The sequence below is a fragment of the Phaseolus vulgaris genome, chromosome 10 (assembly GCF_051622355.1).
Source record: "Phaseolus vulgaris cultivar YP4 chromosome 10, ASM5162235v1, whole genome shotgun sequence".
NCBI classification, from domain to species: domain Eukaryota; kingdom Viridiplantae; phylum Streptophyta; class Magnoliopsida; order Fabales; family Fabaceae; genus Phaseolus; species Phaseolus vulgaris.
In genome coordinates, this window is record NC_143507.1 from 16,977,443 (window position 1) to 17,001,565 (window position 24,123).

The following is a 24,123-nucleotide window of genomic DNA, read 5'->3' on the forward strand; positions in this document are numbered from 1 at the left end:
AGATATTAAATTTCTGTCTGGATAAATAAAATTTGTACTAAAAAAATTTGTGTAAAAAAAACAAAAATAATAAAAAATAATTTATTTTATTTAATTTTTAACAAAAATTCATGTTATTACTTTCTACATCCTTTTACCACCGCCTTTTCTTTCATTTTCCTTTTTACCCCTCAGCTCACCTTTACAACTCTTTCTCATAGTCTCACTCTTGCTCACTAGAACTCCTCAACCCATTTTTGCTGACTTCCTGCTCACCCCTCTGTCTTACACCGTGTATCTCCATCCCTCCTCACTCTCTATTATTACACCCCATTATTAAATTTCGCACCCTTTCACATTTTCACTCTTTCTCTTAAACTGCAACAGTACTTGTTTTGACCTTAAGTTCGAGAGTTAGCATCGCTAGTATCAATCACTGCGTTTGAGGTATTTTTCATTTTAGATGTCAGTGTTCCGTCATGGTTTTGTCCTTAAAAGGTGCCTTAGTGTGTTGAGGGAGGAAGGAGTATATAAATTGTCCTTGACCTCGAATCCTAAGTGATGTGCGACTATATATTGGTCGTACCGAAGCAATAGCCCCCAGTCGAGGACTAAGGGAAAGAGTTTACAATCCCTATAGACGACGCCAATGTACCAACCTCAAGTCCGAGAGATAACATCGCTAGGGTCAATCACCGCATACGAGGTATTTTCCACTTTGGAGGTCGGTGCTCTGCCACGGTTTTGTCCTTAAAACACACCTCGGTGGGTTAAGGGAGGAAGGTGTATTTCCTTGACCTCAACTCCTGAGCGATATGGGACTATATATTGGTCGTATCTGAACAATAGCCCCCCAATCAAGGGCTAAGGGAAAGAACTTACGATTCCCACAGACAGCGTTAATGTTCCGACCTCAAGTCCGAGAGATAGCAATGCTAGGGTCAATCACCGCAACTGAGGTGTTGTTCACTTTGGAGGTCAGTGCTCCGTCATGGTTTTGTCCTTAAAAGGGGTCTCGATGGGTTGAAGGAGGAGGGAGTATATAAATTATCCTTGACCTCGACTCCTAAGCGATGTGGGACTACATATTGGCCATACCAGAACGGTACTCATCATAATTCCCACGTCACTCACTAATACGATCGAGCCTCGAATGGGTATGAAGAAGAACTGCAAAAAGAGGAAACCATGTAGAACAAAACTTTAAGCAGAAAGAATGACAAAGGGGAAACCAAGAAACCCTAGGGAAAGAGAGAATGAGAAAGTAAACGTAGGGATATTATTTATTCATCCAAAAAATAAATTACAAAGATATAAAAGCATCAATTGAAAAAGGAAATGGGTCAAAAAGAGGAAGGCCCACGAAACAAAGTAGAAGAGAGAGGTACAAAGAGTAAAAAGGGCTTGGGCCCAAAATTAACTAAACATCAATACTTTATCACCCCGGGAATAAATATTTTTCGTTCCCAACTTGGATTGAAGAAATCTTAGAAGGTAGTTTGTGGTAGAGGCTTGTTGAAGATGTTTGTAGTTTGCAAGGAAGAAGAGATTGGCAACAGTTGGAGCATACCATCATTTAATTTTTCTCAGACTATGTGACAGTCAATTTCTATGTGTTTTGTTATCTCATGAAACACTGATTTGATGTTATCTGAATAGTCGATTGATTGTCACAATAGAGAATGACTAGTTAAGTATATGGAATACCAAGATCTCCAAGAAGATAGGTGAGCCACTTTAGAGGTAGTGGTTGTCAATGCTCTATACTCTGCCTTAGAATAAATTTTGGAAATTGTTTGTTGTTTTTTTTATTTTCAGAATATAAGAGCATTTCCTAGATATATGGAGAAACCGGTGACTGATTTTCTTGTCTCATGACAAGTGACCCAATCAGATTCACTATAAGCTCTTAATTAAGTAAAATTGTTGCTAGGAAGATAAATACCAAGTCCAGGAGAACTCTTAATGTACCTAAAAATGCGAAATGTTGCTTCACTAGAAAAAAATCATGTATAAAAGTGGCAGTTTTAATATGGTGGTTGTTAATAACCGCCACAAATTTTCATATAATACAACATTTTAGTAATCGCCACAATTATCCTTCAGAATGTCATTTTTAACTGTCGCAATTATCCTTCAGAATAAAATCCCGCGTTTTCTTTCCCTCCTACACCATTCCTCATTGTTCTCATTTTTAAAAAGAAAACTTGCTTTCACTTGGAAATTAATTTTTTTTTTTGAAAATTTGATGGAAACTAATTATATTTTTTTGAAAACTTGCACTCTTGGAAACAAAATTCAGGAAACCAAAACCTATCTTTTACTAAACATGATCTACTCTTCCCTCTCTCTTCCCCCTCTCTTACCCTTTTCTCCTCTCTGCTAACAAAATCCTAATGCGTTTCCCAAATTAATGAAATCCAGCGTTGCCTCCCACGAAACCTAACGCGGCCTTCACGAAACCTTACTCTAACCTTCACGAAACCCTGCTCTGACCTTCACGAAAGCCTCTATGCTTCACGAAACCCTTCTCTGACCTTCACGAAACACTCACTCTTCCCTTTACTCATTGTCGTTTTCCTATCACTCACTCTCGCGTCCTTCACTTTCCGCCATCTCCACCTCTGCGCAAGGTTTGTTCAGGTTTGTGCTCGCGCGCCCTAAATTTCTGTCTTCGAAATCTATTGTTTAAAACCGTGTGCAATCTATTGTGGTTCTTATTTCGAATTTCATATCTCGATATCAATTCGAATTTTATAAATTAACTTTTAATTCTTGTTCATTGATTGTACAACGCACACTCCTTACAAAATTACAAATTTGATGTGTTTTTGCTTTGTATAGTGAACCGAGTTCTCAAGTTTACTGATACATATTTTGCCTCAAATTCAAGACATACACGTTATTACCTACAGGTTCCCGGACTCTACTCTCGTGATTTGTTTATATACTGTTTTCTAATTTAATCCTTTTGTACTCACTGTTTTTTTTTTCTTTAGTAAGTATTTCTAGTGAAATTATAGGAACATTGCGAATAGATATATTTATTTGTTGGGATTAGGTTACTGGAGAAAATTTTGTTGGACGCAAAGAGTTGATTTACAGGGGTTATGTTGGGTTGCAAATTCTGTTTTGGGTTATGTTTTTTTTATGTTTTGCAGATTCCTAAATAATGCCAATTGGTCATAATTTGTTTTTTTATGTTAAAGAATAATGATAAGAGAGGAGAGAGAGAGTGAACAGGGTGTGTGTGAGGGTCTGTCCTAAGTCAAGCAAACAAGCCCAACCTTTTTGTCCGCAACAATTATGTTAGAGAGAGATATGAAGATTTTGTGGAATTTAAATGGCAACTGATTATGTCCATTTGTATTCTTCATAAGGATGGTCACTTGTTAACGATTATTCAATTCACAAATATCTTGTTGGTTCTTTGATTCTATGTGATTTTGGTCACATTTGCCATATTTTTTATTTGCTTGATGATTCAAGCTATTATTTTTTATACTGCCACTCATACACTTATTTTGCTTGTCAGTACAATATGTTTTTCGTATCTCATATTACTGGGTATACCTTCCATCGTAGTACTTTTGATCTTTTGAAATGCAAATTTCAAAATGGGCTTGTATTGTTGAAGTCCTCGTATTATTATTAGGAGAATTGATTAATTGTAGTGCCGCGATACCAGGTTGCTAATTGAATGTTTCTTATGAGAACCTCATATTTATATGAGAACCTCATATTTTTATTATTTTATTTATTCTCCTGTTAGTGTAGATGACTCTCTTTTTTTATCCAAAGAGGGCCTAAAACCCATTTATGATTCCAAGAACTTCATTTATGAGCTGAAAGGAAAGTCTATTATATTTCATTTATTTAAATTTTTAAATAAAGTAATTGTACCGATCAGTCTCCGGGCATTGACTAAACCACTAGTGATGTTGGTGCCACGTAAGCGGGTCCCGCGAGCAGCGTAGGCCAGTACCTCGCAAAACACGTGTGCCAAAGGAACCGAGAGTGGTCAGACATCGGTCATCAGGATGCACCGACTTGCCACTCAGCAGTGTGGAGAGGTCGGACATCGGAAGTCCAGATAGTAGAGATGGGCTACGAGAAGTGGATCCTAGATCACACACCAGTTATTAGTAAGGGAGAAGTCTAGATCACGAGTGTCATGCGTGCAGAGTGGACGACGCGTTCAGGTGTGACACAAAGTATAGAAGCCACTAAAAGGACATGGCCAGCAAGGGCCACGATCAGGGGCGAGCTGCATGCATGGTACGTGAACAACTAGGGCACTCCTAGAGGCGGGTGACCCCAGAGATCAGGTGCACGAGGAGGCATCCAAGTGGTCATCCCGTCAGAGGTTGCACTCCAGTTAGGGACCTCACGCACTAGGTTATCCAGAGAGTAAGGTAACAACAGTGTTAGGGCCACCCATCAGAAAGGCCCATTTTCAGGTAAACAGGAAACCCTAGTTTTCAATATATAAATAGTAAGTTAACAAACTTGGCAAAGGGAGAATCCTCTTACGCCGTTAACACACACACAAGAGAAAAAGTATACAGTTTTTGGTGTTTCCTAGTCCTAGTACTGACTTGAGCGTCGGAGTGCAAACGACCGCTAGGGCGCCCATTGTCTTTGTGTTTTCAGGTGTTCACTACAGGAACCGCGATAGCATACGCAAGGACTCTGGGAGTGAGTGTGACGTAGACGCACGAAGGCGTTTCGAGTCAACCGGCAGGAACATTTGGCGCCCACTGGGGCACGATACAAAACACTGTCCCACCAGCAAGAACCAGAAAAACCCAAAAAGATGAGAAGTACGAGGCAAGAACCTATTGCGCCAAACGGGGGTGAGGCCCTCACCCTGCAATAGGTTATGGAGATAATGCGAGCCCTTCAAGAGGAAGTGGCCGCGTCAAGAACAAATCAAGAACGCATCCAAGCTGATTTGGTAGCGTCGCAAGCCATGAACAAGGAGCTGCGCAGAAACCTGCAAACCCACACGACTGAGCGTGAGGATGCAGATCAGGGGTCTGCGACGCCACCCAGAGAATTCCCAACACCGTTCTCGACAGAGATCATGGAGGCAGTGATACCAGCCACGCTCGGGGGGCCCAAGGTGACCTTCACCGGGATGGAAGACCCGGAGGCCCACCTTGTGACCTTCCATACACAGATGATGCTAGTTGGGGGCTCTGACGCGACGCGATGCAAGCTGTTCATGAGCACTTTGGCAGGAACAACAATGGAGTGGTTCATGAGCCTTCCTAATGGCCATGTGACGTCGTTCCCGCAACTCACAAAGTTGTTCAGGGCACAATACCTCGCGAATCGAGCCCCCCCCCGTCAGTCTCCTACGACCTCTTTGATGTAAAACAATATCAAGGAGAGTCGTTGAAGGAGTTCCTCCACCGTTTTGGAGTGCAAGTGGTGAGGTTGAACCTCACAGAAGAAAAGATGATGGTGCACGCGTTTAGGAAGGGCATCGTGCCGGGACCCTTCAGCGAGTCACTCATCCGGAACCACCCCAAGACCTTCACCGAAATAAAGCGTCGCGTGGTGGCCCACATTATGGCGGAGGAAGAACTTAGTGAAAAGCGCACATGCGTGGTCCCCACGCGGCCACGCGCGGTAAGTTGTCTTCAAACCCTAAGGGTCTATGAGACGACGACAGAGATGAAGGCCCCCGTGAAGCAACAGCCTTATCGAAGGCCCAAAACGAGGGGGCGTGGGAGAGATAACACGCCGCCAAGGCACGACTTCATAGTGGAGCTGAAAGACCTCATCGTTATCCCAAACATAGCAGAGAGACTAAAGGTGCCTCCCAAGATCGACAAGAAGCTCGGGCCCAACAAGAACGCATGGTGTGAGTTCCACCAAGCATACGGCCACCCCATACGCAATTGCTTAGCGCTGGGACATCAGCTAGATGAGCTGGTGAAGAGCAGTCTCCTAAGAGATTATCTGCTAGAGAAACAGGTATGTATAAGGTCACCGAGAACCAAAAGGTTAGGTTAGCTTCCCCAGTTTTTTTTTTTAGATTTAATTACCTTATTCTTCCCTACATTTGGGATCAATATTCAATTTAGTACCGTGGTTTTTAAAAAAATCAATTTGGTCCCTATATTTTTAAAAATGTATCCAAATTGGTCATTTCCGTTAAGTCTCACCTAACAGCATTAGGTGTTGTTTACGTGGCAGATAGAGAATGTCTATGTGACAGGGAGAGAGTGTTTATTTGGAAGAGATAATGTGTTTATGTGGATAGAGAGGTGAAATTGAGTGTTGTTGTTATTATTATTATTATTATTATTATTATTATTATTATTATTATTATTATTATTATTATTATTATTATTATTATTATTATTATTATTATTATTATTATTATTATTATTATTATTATTATTATTATTATTATTATTATTATTATTATTATTATTATTATTATTATTATTATTATTATTATTATTATTATTATTATTATTATTATTATTATTATTATTATTATTATTATTATTATTATTATTATTATTATTATTATTATTATTATTATTATTATTATTATTATTATTATTATTATTATTATTATTATTATTATTATTATTATTATTATTATTATTATTATTATTATTATTATTATTATTATTATTATTATTATTATTATTATTATTATTATTATTATTATTATTATTATTATTATTATTATTATTATTATTATTATTATTATTATTATTATTATTATTATTATTATTATTATTATTATTATTATTATTATTATTATTATTATTATTATTATTATTATTATTATTATTATTATTATTATTATTATTATTATTATTATTATTATTATTATTATTATTATTATTATTATTATTATTATTATTATTATTATTATTATTATTATTATTATTATTATTATTATTATTATTATTATTATTATTATTATTATTATTATTATTATTATTATTATTATTATTATTATTATTATTATTATTATTATTATTATTATTATTATTATTATTATTATTATTATTATTATTATTATTATTATTATTATTATTATTATTATTATTATTATTATTATTATTATTATTATTATTATTATTATTATTATTATTATTATTATTATTATTATTATTATTATTATTATTATTATTATTATTATTATTATTATTATTATTATTATTATTATTATTATTATTATTATTATTATTATTATTATTATTATTATTATTATTATTATTATTATTATTATTATTATTATTATTATTATTATTATTATTATTATTATTATTATTATTATTATTATTATTATTATTATTATTATTATTATTATTATTATTATTATTATTATTATTATTATTATTATTATTATTATTATTATTATTATTATTATTATTATTATTATTATTATTATTATTATTATTATTATTATTATTATTATTATTATTATTATTATTATTATTATTATTATTATTATTATTATTATTATTATTATTATTATTATTATTATTATTATTATTATTATTATTATTATTATTATTATTATTATTATTATTATTATTATTATTATTATTATTATTATTATTATTATTATTATTATTATTATTATTATTATTATTATTATATTATTATTATTATTATTATTATTATTATTATTATTATTATTATTATTATTATTATTATTATTATTATTATTATTATTATTATTATTATTATTATTATTATTATTATTATTATTATTATTATTATTATTATTATTATTATTATTATTATTATTATTATTATTATTATTATTATTATTATTATTATTATTATTATTATTATTATTATTATTATTATTATTATTATTATTATTATTATTATTATTATTATTATTATTATTATTATTATTATTATTATTATTATTATTATTATTATTATTATTATTATTATTATTATTATTATTATTATTATTATTATTATTATTATTATTATTATTATTATTATTATTATTATTATTATTATTATTATTATTATTATTATTATTATTATTATTATTATTATTATTATTATTATTATTATTATTATTATTATTATTATTATTATTATTATTATTATTATTATTATTATTATTATTATTATTATTATTATTATTATTATTATTATTATTATTATTATTATTATTATTATTATTATTATTATTATTATTATTATTATTATTATTATTATTATTATTATTATTATTATTATTATTATTATTATTATTATTATTATTATTATTATTATTATTATTATTATTATTATTATTATTATTATTATTATTATTATTATTATTATTATTATTATTATTATTATTATTATTATTATTATTATTATTATTATTATTATTATTATTATTATTATTATTATTATTATTATTATTATTATTATTATTATTATTATTATTATTATTATTATTATTATTATTATTATTATTATTATTATTATTATTATTATTATTATTATTATTATTATTATTATTATTATTATTATTATTATTATTATTATTATTATTATTATTATTATTATTATTATTATTATTATTATTATTATTATTATTATTATTATTATTATTATTATTATTATTATTATTATTATTATTATTATTATTATTATTATTATTATTATTATTATTATTATTATTATTATTATTATTATTATTATTATTATTATTATTATTATTATTATTATTATTATTATTATTATTATTATTATTATTATTATTATTATTATTATTATTATTATTATTATTATTATTATTATTATTATTATTATTATTATTATTATTATTATTATTATTATTATTATTATTATTATTATTATTATTATTATTATTATTATTATTATTATTATTATTATTATTATTATTATTATTATTATTATTATTATTATTATTATTATTATTTATTATTATTATTATTATTATTATTATTATTATTATTATTATTATTATTATTATTATTATTATTATTATTATTATTATTATTATTATTATTATTATTATTATTATTATTATTATTATTATTATTATTATTATTATTATTATTATTATTATTATTATTATTATTATTATTATTATTATTATTATTATTATTATTATTATTATTATTATTATTATTATTATTATTATTATTATTATTATTATTATTATTATTATTATTATTATTATTATTATTATTATTATTATTATTATTATTATTATTATTATTATTATTATTATTATTATTATTATTATTATTATTATTATTATTATTATTATTATTATTATTATTATTATTATTATTATTATTATATTATTATTATTATTATTATTATTATTATTATTATTATTATTATTATTATTATTATTATTATTATTATTATTATTATTATTATTATTATTATTATTATTATTATTATTATTATTATTATTATTATTATTATTATTATTATTATTATTATTATTATTATTATTATTATTATTATTATTATTATTATTATTATTATTATTATTATTATTATTATTATTATTATTATTATTATTATTATTATTATTATTATTATTATTATTATTATTATTATTATTATTATTATTATTATTATTATTATTATTATTATTATTATTATTATTATTATTATTATTATTATTATTATTATTATTATTATTATTATTATTATTATTATTATTATTATTATTATTATTATTATTATTATTATTATTATTATTATTATTATTATTATTATTATTATTATTATTATTATTATTATTATTATTATTATTATTATTATTATTATTATTATTATTATTATTATTATTATTATTATTATTATTATTATTATTATTATTATTATTATTATTATTATTATTATTATTATTATTATTATTATTATTATTATTATTATTATTATTATTATTATTATTATTATTATTATTATTATTATTATTATTATTATTATTATTATTATTATTATTATTATTATTATTATTATTATTATTATTATTATTATTATTATTATTATTATTATTATTATTATTATTATTATTATTATTATTATTATTATTATTATTATTATTATTATTATTATTATTATTATTATTATTATTATTATTATTATTATTATTATTATTATTATTATTATTATTATTATTATTATTATTATTATTATTATTATTATTATTATTATTATTATTATTATTATTATTATTATTATTATTATTATTATTATTATTATTATTATTATTATTATTATTATTATTATTATTATTATTATTATTATTATTATTATTATTATTATTATTATTATTATTATTATTATTATTATTATTATTATTATTATTCATTCTTATCACGAGTAATATTATCATGGTTTTGTTTTAGATTTTAATTAGTATGTGGTACATCTCACTTATATATAATATCATCCTAAAGATAATATTTGAATGAAAATAATCAAGTCTTATATTGCAGGGTTTGTTCTAAACCTCAAATAATTGTGTGAGACTTGACTCGTTAATAATCCTATATATTTTCGAAAGGGTTTTCGTGTAGTACAAAAGTTTTGTACCTATCTCTAATTATGATTATTTTTTATCCCTTCATAGATCTACGTTCATAGAGAATGTTTTAAACTTATTTTATAAAAGTTATAAAAATGAGAATATCATAAACATTGTAAAATTATTTAATTCGCATCTAAAAGTAAAAGTATTAAATCCAGTACAAGTTTATTCAAATTATTTTTGTTAAATAGAAAAACATAAATTAATATTTAATACGGCTAACCACCAGCAAAATAATATAATGAACCTTGAGAATATCTACTTAATGAAAAAATATTTCCTAGCTCTAGAGCAAAAAGCTTCTTGTTGTCATAAAAACAGAAAGAATGAAACAAACACTCTCAACAACCTTAATCTTCCAAACTCTCCAATTAAAAAAAATAAATAATAAGAACACCAAAAGTCTTAGAAAAAAGCCGCAAGCTAGAAAGGAATTATATCTTCAAAAACCAACATAAAGAATAACTTAAACAAAATTCGTCAAATATATAATAATGCACTGACAGTAGATATCTCTCATATCCAACAATTAAAGGGGAAAAAGAGAAAAACTAAACAAAAGCCTTAGAAGCCTAGTAAGTAGGTAAAAAACTAATTTTAAAACGGGAAAATGAAAGAATAGCTTAGCAAAGTTTTTCAAACACATAAATACTATTGTCAACACTAAACTAAAAATTGTGCATAAATAAACAAATTGAAATTTCCCAAAACAAAGTAAATTGTGAAATTCATTATAAGCAAATATTCTTAAAAAGAGATGAATAATAACTCAAAGTCTAGATTTTCAAAACTAGAAAGTTGATATGAATGATCGTGTGTGCAAGCGTCTAGGTCCTCTCGTAAGAGATTTCAAAGAACGATTAGGTTTTGGACAAAGGGAACTAATATGATAGCGAATTGAAAAAAGGAAACAAGGTGCATATATTATTTATATCTCAATAGTTCTACATATATTATTCATATCTCAATAGTTCTACTCTATTTATAGAGTATTAAAGATTACAAATGATACAGATAAATTATGCTAATTAAATCCCAACTAAAGATAAATGATAAATGATAGAAACTACTAATTAAATCCCAACTAATTAAATCCTAACTAATTAAATCCCAATATCTACTAATTAAATCTTAACAAGCTAACAATAATATTAATCAAATCCCAAAATTTTAGGATATAACAAAAGTTTAATCTAACGTTAACTATTAAGTGAAAATTATTACAAAATAGAATGCCCCTCCACAGGTACTTGGTTGTTTTATGGGACTATTTAGTGAATTGATGAAATCAACCAGAAATTTTTCTAAGACATCAACATTGTACTCCATCTTTGGCCGATCAGAATAACCCAGGCCTGGCCAATCAACAATAGTTGCATGAAAATTATTATTATTCATTCTTATCACGAGTAATATTATCATGGTTTTGTTTTAGATTTTAATTAGTATGTGGTACATCTCACTTATATATAATATCATCCTAAAGATAATATTTGAATGAAAATAATCAAGTCTTATATTGCAGGGTTTGTTCTAAACCTCAAATAATTGTGTGAGACTTGACTCGTTAATAATCCTATATATTTTCGAAAGGGTTTTCGTGTAGTACAAAAGTTTTGTACCTATCTCTAATTATGATTATTTTTTATCCCTTCATAGATCTACGTTCATAGAGAATGTTTTAAACTTATTTTATAAAAGTTATAAAAATGAGAATATCATAAACATTGTAAAATTATTTAATTCGCATCTAAAAGTAAAAGTATTAAATCCAGTACAAGTTTATTCAAATTATTTTTGTTAAATAGAAAAACATAAATTAATATTTAATACGGCTAACCACCAGCAAAATAATATAATGAACCTTGAGAATATCTACTTAATGAAAAAATATTTCCTAGCTCTAGAGCAAAAAGCTTCTTGTTGTCATAAAAACAGAAAGAATGAAACAAACACTCTCAACAACCTTAATCTTCCAAACTCTCCAATTAAAAAAAATAAATAATAAGAACACCAAAAGTCTTAGAAAAAAGCCGCAAGCTAGAAAGGAATTATATCTTCAAAAACCAACATAAAGAATAACTTAAACAAAATTCGTCAAATATATAATAATGCACTGACAGTAGATATCTCTCATATCCAACAATTAAAGGGGAAAAAGAGAAAAACTAAACAAAAGCCTTAGAAGCCTAGTAAGTAGGTAAAAAACTAATTTTAAAACGGGAAAATGAAAGAATAGCTTAGCAAAGTTTTTCAAACACATAAATACTATTGTCAACACTAAACTAAAAATTGTGCATAAATAAACAAATTGAAATTTCCCAAAACAAAGTAAATTGTGAAATTCATTATAAGCAAATATTCTTAAAAAGAGATGAATAATAACTCAAAGTCTAGATTTTCAAAACTAGAAAGTTGATATGAATGATCGTGTGTGCAAGCGTCTAGGTCCTCTCGTAAGAGATTTCAAAGAACGATTAGGTTTTGGACAAAGGGAACTAATATGATAGCGAATTGAAAAAAGGAAACAAGGTGCATATATTATTTATATCTCAATAGTTCTACATATATTATTCATATCTCAATAGTTCTACTCTATTTATAGAGTATTAAAGATTACAAATGATACAGATAAATTATGCTAATTAAATCCCAACTAAAGATAAATGATAAATGATAGAAACTACTAATTAAATCCCAACTAATTAAATCCTAACTAATTAAATCCCAATATCTACTAATTAAATCTTAACAAGCTAACAATAATATTAATCAAATCCCAAAATTTTAGGATATAACAAAAGTTTAATCTAACGTTAACTATTAAGTGAAAATTATTACAAAATAGAATGCCCCTCCACAGGTACTTGGTTGTTTTATGGGACTATTTAGTGAATTGATGAAATCAACCAGAAATTTTTCTAAGACATCAACATTGTACTCCATCTTTGGCCGATCAGAATAACCCAGGCCTGGCCAATCAACAATAGTTGCATGGCAATTGGCATTGCCATTACGTTGAACAATGTCTCCAGCCACTAATCTCCATTCCTCAAGACATCAGAATTGGTTAGCATCATCAAGATATTTTGGGAAGGCTCTGAGCTTTCCTTTACATGCTCTACATTTTTTATTTTTTTATCGGTAATAAAAAATAAATAAATAGGAACCACTTCAGGGGTGGTTCAACCCTTATACATATACCAGCCTTACTAAACAAGACAAACTCAATTAATTAACCTCATGCAAACCAAAGGTTCTAAACACTAGTCAGAAAAGGAAAACGAGGCAGACCTACAATTAATAGAAACCCACAACCAGACCTTTACTTGTACCAAAGAAAAAACTTCAAAGGCATCCCCCACACCTCTTTTAAAAATTATGTTATTCCTGTGCTTCCATAATTCGCTCACTACCCCAACCCAAATTGTGTTCCAGACATTATTAACCGTTTCTGAAGCTCAGCTCAACCTAAATTGATCAAAGTTACTCTTTGGCTCAATATGGGACGCTACCAGAACCCCAAGCCACCTATGACATAAACCCCAAACCCGCCTAACAAAGATACAGTCGAAGAATAAATGGCAACAAGACTCTTCCTCCAACCCACACAAACCACACATCGAGCTATCCACCAAAACCCCTCTTCTACTCAGATTTACCCTTGTAGCAAGCTTATTTTCCAATAACCTCCAAGCCATAAGTGTTGCAAAGGGAACTGCCTTGCTCTTCCACAAATTACAAAAAATTGTCGAAGAAATTGACTCTTCATCCTTTCTCACAAGATTATAGGCAGAATTAACCGAAAAAGTTTGGAAATCCCCTTCCTTCCAAATCCATCCGTCCACCTCTCCCGAAACAACTCGAGCCTCGAGCAGAAGCTGACGCAACTGCTCCGCCATCGGCTTCTCCCACTCAAAAAACGGTCTTCTCCAAGATAACTGCCAGACCCAATCATCGTTCGACCAAGAGCCAAGCTCTGACAACTTAGCATTATTGGTAGAACAAATAGAAAACAATCTAGGGAAGGAACTCTTCAAAGAATCGCCGTTCAACCAACTATCCTTCCAAAAAAAAATATCCTTCCTTTCCCCTACTTTCCACATAAAGCCATTTGCGAAGTTTCTTCCCCATCCCTCTGCGAGGCTTACATACCTGACTCCAAGAAACCCATGCCATCTTCCTTCCTTCTGCACCCCACCCCCAGAGGAAGCTTCTTTGCATCCGAATCAGCTTTCCAGCCACCCCCGATGGTAATTTGAACAAAGACATATAAAATAACGGAATAGAGGAGAGCACTGACTTGATCAGACAAATCCTCCCAGCCATCGTCAAACATCTTCCCTTCCATCTGCTTAATCTAGCCTGTACCTTCTCAATCACCCCATTCCAAAAATTCCCTCTTTTATGACTCCCTCCGACAGGCATACCCAAGTAAATAAAAGGAACATCCATCGTCTCGCAGTTAAGAATAGATGCGAACCGGTGGAGCATTACCTGGTCCAACCCCGTCCCACCAATCCTACTCTTCCCGAAATTAACCCTTAACCCAGAAGAAAGCTCGAAACATTGCAAAATAGCCTTGATGTTAACCACGCTTTTAACGTTTGCTTCACAGAAAAACAGAGTATCATCAGCGTATTGTAACATATTTACCTTTACTTTGTCCTTCCCAACCTCCAAACTGTCGACTAACTTCTTTTCCTCTGCTACCCTTGCCACCCCAACTAACCCTTCTGCTACAATGAGGAAAAGAAAAGGAGCTAGCGAATCTCCCTGACGAAGACCTCTTCTAGGGAAGAACTCCCTAGTTGGGCTCCCATTTACAAGGATAGAAATCGAAGCTAGCTCTAAACATCCCTTAATCCACTGAATCCAACGATCACAAAAACCCAACCTCCTTAGCATATAGTAAAGAAAATCCCAATTTACCGAGTCGTAAGCCTTCTCGTAATCGACTTTGAAGACCACACAACTCTTCCTTTTTTTTTCTTGTACTCTTCCAAAACCTCATTCGCAACAAGCACATTGTCCATTAAACCTCTTCCTTCAAGAAAATCCTACTGTCTATCGTGTATAATTTTTCCAATCACCTTTTTCAAACGCAAGGACAGCGCATTAGAGATTATCTTGTACAGACATCCTACTAAAGAAATAGGTCTAAACTCCCCTAGTTGTTGAGGATTTTCTACTTTTGGAATCAAACAGAGAAAAGATGCATTCGAACCTCTTGGCCAACTGCCGTAACCTGCAAAATCCTTTACTGCCAACACCACATCCTCTTTTAGAATGTCCCAACAAGATTTTATAAATTCAAAGTTAAAACCATCCGAGCCGGGACTCTTTGAACTATCACACCCCCAAATTGCTGCTTTCACCTCTTCTTCCGAAAATTCACCAACTAGCATCTTATTGTCTGCTTCGGAAATGGAATTAAAATCAACCTTATCCAGTCTGACCTGGCATACATCATTCCTAGCAAACCTTTCTTAAAAAAACTCACTTACCTTATTCTTCACCTCTTCCTTATTTTCGCTCCATTTTTTATTGACAAAAATCCCGTGCAATTGATTCCTTGCCCTCCTCCATTTTACCGAAGAATGGAAGTACTTTGTATTAAGATCTCCTTGCTTAATCCACCTTTGTCTTGCTTTCTGAAACAAAATCGCCTCTTGTTTAGACTGAAAGCTTGGCAAAGAGGGACTTTCTTTCTTCTCTTTCCGAATCATCTAACCCGTCTTTGTCATCGCGCAAGTCTAGCTCGTCTAACCTCTGTTGGATTTCCTTACTAGTCTGATTCACATCCCCGAAGATTTCCTTGTTCCACACCTTTAAATCTGCTTTTAACCTTTTCAACTTTTCTTTGAACACAAAAATTCCTCTTCCAACCACCTTGTACGAAACCCAACTCGATCTCACAAACTCTTTAAATCCGCTATCTCTCTGCCACACGTCCAAACACCTAAACGGTTTCGAACCCCAATCCACTGAGACTTCCTTCAGAATAACTGCGCAATGATCCGAGATCGACCTGCTTAAAACGAATTGTTGACTATTAGGCCACAAATCCAACCATTCTTTAGAAACTAGTACCCTGTCTATTATGCTCTTCACCAATCCGTTGGGTTTGAACCAAGTAAACTTCCTACCCACCAAAGGGATGTCCACCAATTCTGAACTTTCAATGAACTCATTAAAACCCTTAATTTCTCTAGAGTAGTTAGAATCCGACATCACACTCTTCCTTTCCTCCTGCCTTCTTATGGAATTAAAATCCCCAATGATACACCATGCCTTTAACAGTTGCCCCTGTCTGAAAACACCAACCTCATTCCACATCTCTTTCTTTTCCTTTAGTGAGCCATTACAATAAATATTCACAATGGTTATGTGTGCACCATTTCCTCTCTTCCAAAACCCCTCTAATATAGAAAAGTTTCTCCCATTTACGAAACTAGAAAGCTGGAACGACTTATTACTCCACATCGTAAGCACACCCCCTGCTTTATTTATTGCTTTGTTTTCCACCCATTCTACTTCATTGGTTCCCAAAGAAGACACACCTTCTCCCTACTGAACCCCGAGCTCTTTGTTTCTTGTAAACACACCATATCCACTTGTTCCCTACTGATCAGATCCCTTACATAATTCCTTTTTACTACACCTCCCGCCCCTCGGATATTCAGACTAATTATCTTCATTAACTACCTTTCTCCTTTCCTTCCACATCTTTCTCATAGTGACTCCACCCTGATTAGACAACGAACAAATACTATTTAAAACTATTTCTTCTCGACCTGGGAACGAAAAACCTGCATCTTTCCCTACTTCCCAAACACTAGAAGCTACATTCTTATCCGTCTTCACCCAGAAAATTCTATTGCAGTTCTCTATTGCACTATCAGAAGCAAATAACGAATTTGACTCGCTGCCAGATTGATGAACCAAGAAAACTTGGTCCACCGTAAGCTACTTTCCGACCTTATCTCCACCTAACTCCTCAAACCTCCTTGACTCCTCCGCTTCTTCCATCTTATTACCATCTAACGGTCCACTACTCACCAAACCGTGAATTTCTACGTTTCTTTCTAAGATTGATATCACATCCTCTCCCTCTTCATCCCCCCTTACTCCTGCTTGTTCCGAAACGTCCAAAGCAATTCCAGGCCTTAACGAGTCTCCTACCCACCTCTTATTTCCCATTTGTTCCAGCAAAAACCCTTCTGAATTAGCCTCAAAATCCGCATCTTTGCAAACTACCAATTCCTTCCCACCTACCTCTTTATTTAATTCCTGTTGTGGGCATAACACCTCATTAAATTCCCACCCAACTCCCTTCCCACTCACGTTGCAATTTTCCACGCCTCCATTATTAATACCCTCGAGCACCTTACGGGGCCCACAACTTGCAAGTTCATTAGAAATATTCCCCTCCACGTTGGACCCCAATCCACCCTTTTTGGAATAACACCCTATTAAATCCTCTTCTTTGTTTCGTATCCTGCGCTCACCAAAGCATGAACTTCCTTCACCAATACTCCTCCTACCCCAATCTGCAGATGCCTTAGCCAAATAGGGAACACACGCTCCAGCACTTAAAGGTGAAATTATGTTTTCAACCTTTGAGAATCCTAGAGAGTCGTTCGCCATTAATGACCCACTTAAGTCACCTTGGGATAGCGCCCCTTCATCTTGCTTGCTCATCCTACCAAGGAGTAATGATTCCCGCCTGCCCTGGACCAACCCTTCGTTCCCCACGTCTCCGTCTCCTTTGACCTTTCCTCTACCTCCAACGCCGCCTACTTTTCCACCTCCGGCCACTTCAAACTCAGACTCCGCTGAGTCGCAGAGGCTTGCTCCTACGCTTCCCTCCTCCGAACTTGCCTCGGTATCCACCTCAGAACCTCCTCCGTCCCATTTGCCGCACAAATTCTTGAAAGAAATGTCCGGGAAGCATGCCTCTTCTTCAAGCGACACCGTGCACAAAACTCCATTGATTCTGAAAACCTTTACCACGCTGACTTCACTGTTAAGCGAGATTTTAACCCGGAAACGCGCGTATTCCAGCTTTTCTTTCTTTTCTGTTGCTTCATCAATCTCCACCACCTCCCCTACTGACGCCCCTACACTGAAAAAACACTGGTTGCACCACATCTGAAGCGGGATGCCTCTACACCGTACCCACACCAATCTATCCTTCATGGCAAAGGAATCTTCCCATGGTATGACCGTCAAGAACAAATCGTCAAACCAGGCTTTATTATCAGTTATGATCTTACTCAACCCTTCACCTTCAGCGCATGACAGCAACACATAGCTTTCCCCAAGATACCTTATACTGACATGAGTAAAACCTCCCAGAACGAAGCTCTCTTTCAGCGACTGCATGCATGGCACCTCCTTAAGACTACCAACGTAGCTCCCATCAAGCCAGGAGGGTAGCTCTAAAGCCACCGTAAGCTTGGTAACCACTTCCCCATGTGCACCACCTACGTTCCCGCCAGTCCCACTCTGTGCTACCTCCCCCGAAACCACTTGAACAAACGACTTCTGCTCCGTCCGATCCCGGTTCCAGACCGCCCTAGGCTGCGTCACTCTCTTCCTTGGCGACCAACCTAACCTAGGCCCCTCCTTTCTCTGCACCCTCGGAACCTCCACCCTCTGGTACTTTGGGATATTCACCTGCAACTTCCAAGTACCAATCCAAATTGCATCCAGCTCTCTTTCCAAAGAGACAACATCGTTCACTCCCTAAAACCTTACAAACCCAAACTTTCGGTTCCTTGCATTGAGCTTTCTTGAGACAAAAACATCCAGCACCCTTCCCCACCTTTGAAAGACCCTCCATAAGTCTCTCTCCCGAAAGTGTTCAGGAAAGTTGGTAAAGAAGAAAGAAGTGTCAGCCATATTCGGAACTCTCACCCCACCGAAAACCTTGAATGTGAGAGAGACTAAGAATAAGAAACCTGTGATTCATCACCATCAACCACCCTCGGTGACACCATTGTTAGAAGGAGGTTGGTAGGTAGCATGCATGTAGGTGAAAGTGTTTGTGTGCATATGTAGTTAGCTCGACTTAAACTTGCAGTGATTGAGTCCTTCTGCCCAAGCCAAGAGGCCACCCAACTCCACCAAGCGCAACAACAGAATCCCTTGCAGCAACTGTTAAGATGTCAGCACAAGAGACAACACCAGGGCACTGACGCTCTAGTTCAGCTTTTATGTTCTCTATGACTTCGAAACCCCTTAGAGAATTCACGTTGGGTAAAACACCTTGTTCGCCCTTGAAAGTTGCTGTGTCCTTTAACAAAACCGACGCATCACATCCCTTCAAACATGCTCTCCATAATAAAAGTTTATAAGATTGTCCTTGAATTTCCATTGCCAATTACTATTCTGATGGATATTTATTTGTTTTATATACAAGAAACTTATGACATTGCAAGTTATTGAACAAGAATCCTATTACTCAATGTCACCGTACATTTAGATTAACAATTTGATAAAGATGTCTTTCATTCAATTCTTAACAACAATCTTCAGTGGGACGTGTCTTTTGGCACCTCTTTTCTAGGTGCTTAAAGTCCTTAGTACATTAAGGGTGTTTTCCTTTAACCTTGCAAGAAATCCTTGGCCTATTTCTAAGAACATGAAATATCATAAATGATTTATATTAAATGAATAAGATAAACTAATCACATTTATGCATGCAAGCCATGTACCTGAACCACCTGGGACAAATTGAAAAGAACATCTGGAATCTTAAATTTGTCAGCACCAATTTCAAGTGTCATGCATGATAAAAATAAACACATAATAAACAACAATAGACAAAAAGTTACACTAAAAACCATAAGCAACAATTAGGCAATGAAATACAAAGAGTAGCACATTAAATGAAAGAAGATATTTTGAAGATAAAAGAACATTCATTCCATCCTCATCCATGTTTAAATTAACAAGAATAACACTCACTTACTGTCCATTAGGAAGCTCATATGAGGTCATTGGGATGTTATGCACTCTCTGCCAAATAAAGGGAAAAATATAGTTTTAATGTACAGAAACTGCAATACTATTGGAACCAAGGTTAAAGCATCTTCTAGAGCTATATATAAAGGACTGATTGAACTGGTACAACAAGTTTATCACTAAACCTGATGATTGAAAAAATATCATATATGACCTAAGAGAAAGCTCATGTTGAACAAATTACATCACAAGGTACATGCAAAAAACTAAATTTTGGTGCTAATAAAGTAAAAAAAACAGGCAATTTTGCTCACTATTATTTGCCCCAAAAGTTTTATAAGTACTAATGATAAAAGACCCAACAATTTATCTCTTCCCATTCCCCAAAATTATGTTTTTACTAATGATTTTATTCATGATAATTCTCCGGATAACACTGCTCATAATACTGAGAAAAATCTTGTGACTGGTAATATTAATTTCATTGAAAATAATGATGTTCATATTCAATCTGGTGATTCTTTTGAACCTGATGGTCCTGTTAATGAGGCACAATCCCCTGTTCCTGAAGAACAACTTAATACCACTCTCAAAAGATCAACTCGTCAAAGGAAAATGCCCATGTATCTACATGATTTCCATACTTCATCCATACACACAAATCATGTAAGTACAAATTATCCCGTCTATAACTTTGTCTCTTATAAATCTCTATCCACAGACTTTAAAAAGTTTGTTTTTGTTGTCTCATCTCATATGGAACCGCAATCTTATGCGGAAGCATCAAAGCATCCATGTTGGCAGCAAGCCATGAAAGAGGAGCTAGATGCACTTGAAACCAATCACACATGGATCACTACTTCTCTCCCTCTAGGTAAAACTACCATTGGCTGTCGATGGATATATAAAATAAAAAGAAAATCTGATGGTACTATAGAGAGATACAAAGTCCGTCTTGTTGCCAAGGGCTACACACAACTGGAAGGACTTGACTTCCTGGAAACCTTTGCACCTGTTGCCAAGCTCACTACACTTCGCTTGTTACTTGCTCTTGCTGCGACACAAAACTGGGTCTTAAAACAACTGGATGTCAACAATGCTTTCCTACATGGAGACCTTGTAGAGACTGCCTACATGAAACCTCCACCGGGCCTTCTTTTTCTTAATAGTACTCATGTTTGCAAATTACAACAATCTTTGTATGGTCTTCAAGAAGCGGGAAAGCAATGGTATGCAAAATTATCTAATTTTTTGTTGTCTCGTAATTATATTTTGTCCACTGCTGATAATTCTACATTCTTAAAACATCATGGCACTAACACCACTGCTCTTCTTGTGTATGTGGATGATATTGTACTCACTGGCAATGATGCTGAGAAAATTTCTTGCATTACAAATATGCTAGACCAACAGTTCAAAATAAAAAATCTTAGAGACCTCACCTTCTTCTTGGGTCTTGAAGTGGCATGCAACTCCACTGGTATTCATCTCTGTCAAAGAAAATACACTCTAGATCTGTTGCACGATGTTGGTATGTTGGATTATGCACCTATGCCAACTCCTATGATCCACTCTTCTCGACTCTCTCCATCCCAAGGTGCTCCCCGACACAAATGCTTCAGCCTACTGCCACCTCATAGGTCGTCTCCTCCATCTCACAAACACAAGACCTGACATTACTTTTAGTGTGAACAACCTTAGTCAATTTGTCACAACGCCAACGAAAGAACATCAACAAACTGCCTTTCGTGTTCTGCGGTATCTCAAAGCTGCACCAGGATCAGGTATATTCTTCCATTCTTCTAATTTCATTCAATTAAAATGCTTTAGTGATTCTGATTGGGCAACATGTCCTACTACAAGAAAATCCATTACTGGATTTTCAGTTTTTTTAGGCAATTCACTCATCGCATGGAAATCAAAAAAGCAGCAGACCATTTCAAGAAGCTCCTTAGAAGCAGAGTACAGAGCCATGACAGCTACTACATGTGAAATCCAGTGGTTAATGTACCTTCTCCAAGAGTTTCGGGTTACCAGTGTTCAACCTGCCATCCTCTATTGCGACAACCAATCTGCAATTCAAATAGCCAACAATCCAGTCTTCCATGAACGTACCAAGCATATAGAAATTGACTGCTATATTGTTTGTGAAAAGGTTGCAGCTAGGCTTCTCAAACTTCTTCCTGTTTCCTCCTCCATGCAAGTTGCGGACATCCTAACCAAACCACTTCCCCATAACACCTTTATCTTACTACATTCCAAGTTGGGAATGAAGAATATCTATTCCTAGCTTGAGGGGGCTGATGAAATTTTAGGTTATTAGGTTATGTTATTTTTTCTCTCTTGGGTTATTGGGCTGCATATAGTCTTAGGGCCATTCTCTCTTTTGTTTTACATGTATTATATACTCTCCGCTTCTCTGCTTGTACGACACCTGAGAGAATTAATAAAAATTTTCCCCTTTCATCTTTACTCTGTTCCAACTTTGCTGCACCTCTTTCCTTCTAAGGCTCCTTTCTTCTATTGTTCCCTTTTCTTCTGCTTTCGTGCTTTGCCCTTTGTCCCCCTTTCAGGCTGTTTTTTGTATTGCAGGAAGGAGCCTAACAACACCTCGCCGCCCAATCATCATCACAGGAAACACAACTCTCTACCACTCTATTTATCACCTTTCCATTAATAATTTAACTGAAATAAACAATGTAAGAGAACTACAACTCACTCTTTCTTTGTTGTTCTGATCCTTAATTATACACCTAAAAAGCTAACATTGTTCCCTTTCTTTATACCTAAAGTTTAAAATCAAATTTCTAACTTCTGCAAACATTTAGTACAATGTCCAAATGCTAGTAAATTAAACAAGAGGCAAATTATTCAGTTCAGGTCACTACTAGCAGTATACTGGCACTTACAAGTTTCATCAAATTACATCCATAACTAAAAATAGTTCAAGAAGAACACTCAATTAAAAGAGACGAGAAAAACCATATTACAACCATCCAGAAGCCCTTAAGGCACAAGGAGTACATATAATACCCAAGTTCAAATTTTAAAGAAAACAACAGGAAAAAAACCTGGATGCCTCACACTTTAATGATTGCAAGCAAATTGAATAAAAAAATGTTACTAAGAAGTCATCAGGATGAAAACACATTATACTTGAAACTCTCCAGGGCGTATTTCCTTTCTCATAAATGAATAACATGGTTTCATCTGGTGCCAACAAACAAGAAAATCTCAGGCAAATAAAGTCAAAGCATCTTTATTTTATATGATCACTGAAAAGTTTTATTTTCGTGTCTTTCCTGAATGCTAAGGGTAAAACAAATGGACCAGAAGAAAAAGCCATAATAATTTTCGGTGGCATATGAAATCAACCGATTCAGCTTTTAAATTGGAAAATCCTTTAACATTTCATGTTTGTAAAATTTCACTGGTTAATACTTTATGACATTGCTTACTTTGGTTGAACAGTTATCGATGTATCGTGTTCAGTACGATTTATTGTCACTTTACTGGTTAATATTTTAGGAGAATTGATTAAGGAAATAAAAAATATATCAAGCAGGAATATTTTTACCATGTCAAAGCAAGTAAAATTTAGT

The 24,123-nt window shown here is 32.2% G+C and overlaps 1 protein-coding gene across 1 annotated transcript; it reads left to right on the top strand.

Annotated features, from left to right (window-relative positions):
* The first annotated feature begins 4,861 nt into the window (after positions 1-4,861).
* LOC150024665 (uncharacterized) lies at positions 4,862-6,261 on the top strand. Its single transcript, XM_090296081.1, has 3 exons — positions 4,862-5,330; positions 5,372-5,964; positions 6,187-6,261. Exons 1-3 carry the CDS (start codon positions 4,862-4,864, stop codon positions 6,259-6,261), a joined length of 1,137 nt encoding a protein of 378 aa, XP_090152207.1.
* The last annotated feature ends 17,862 nt before the right edge of the window (positions 6,262-24,123 follow it).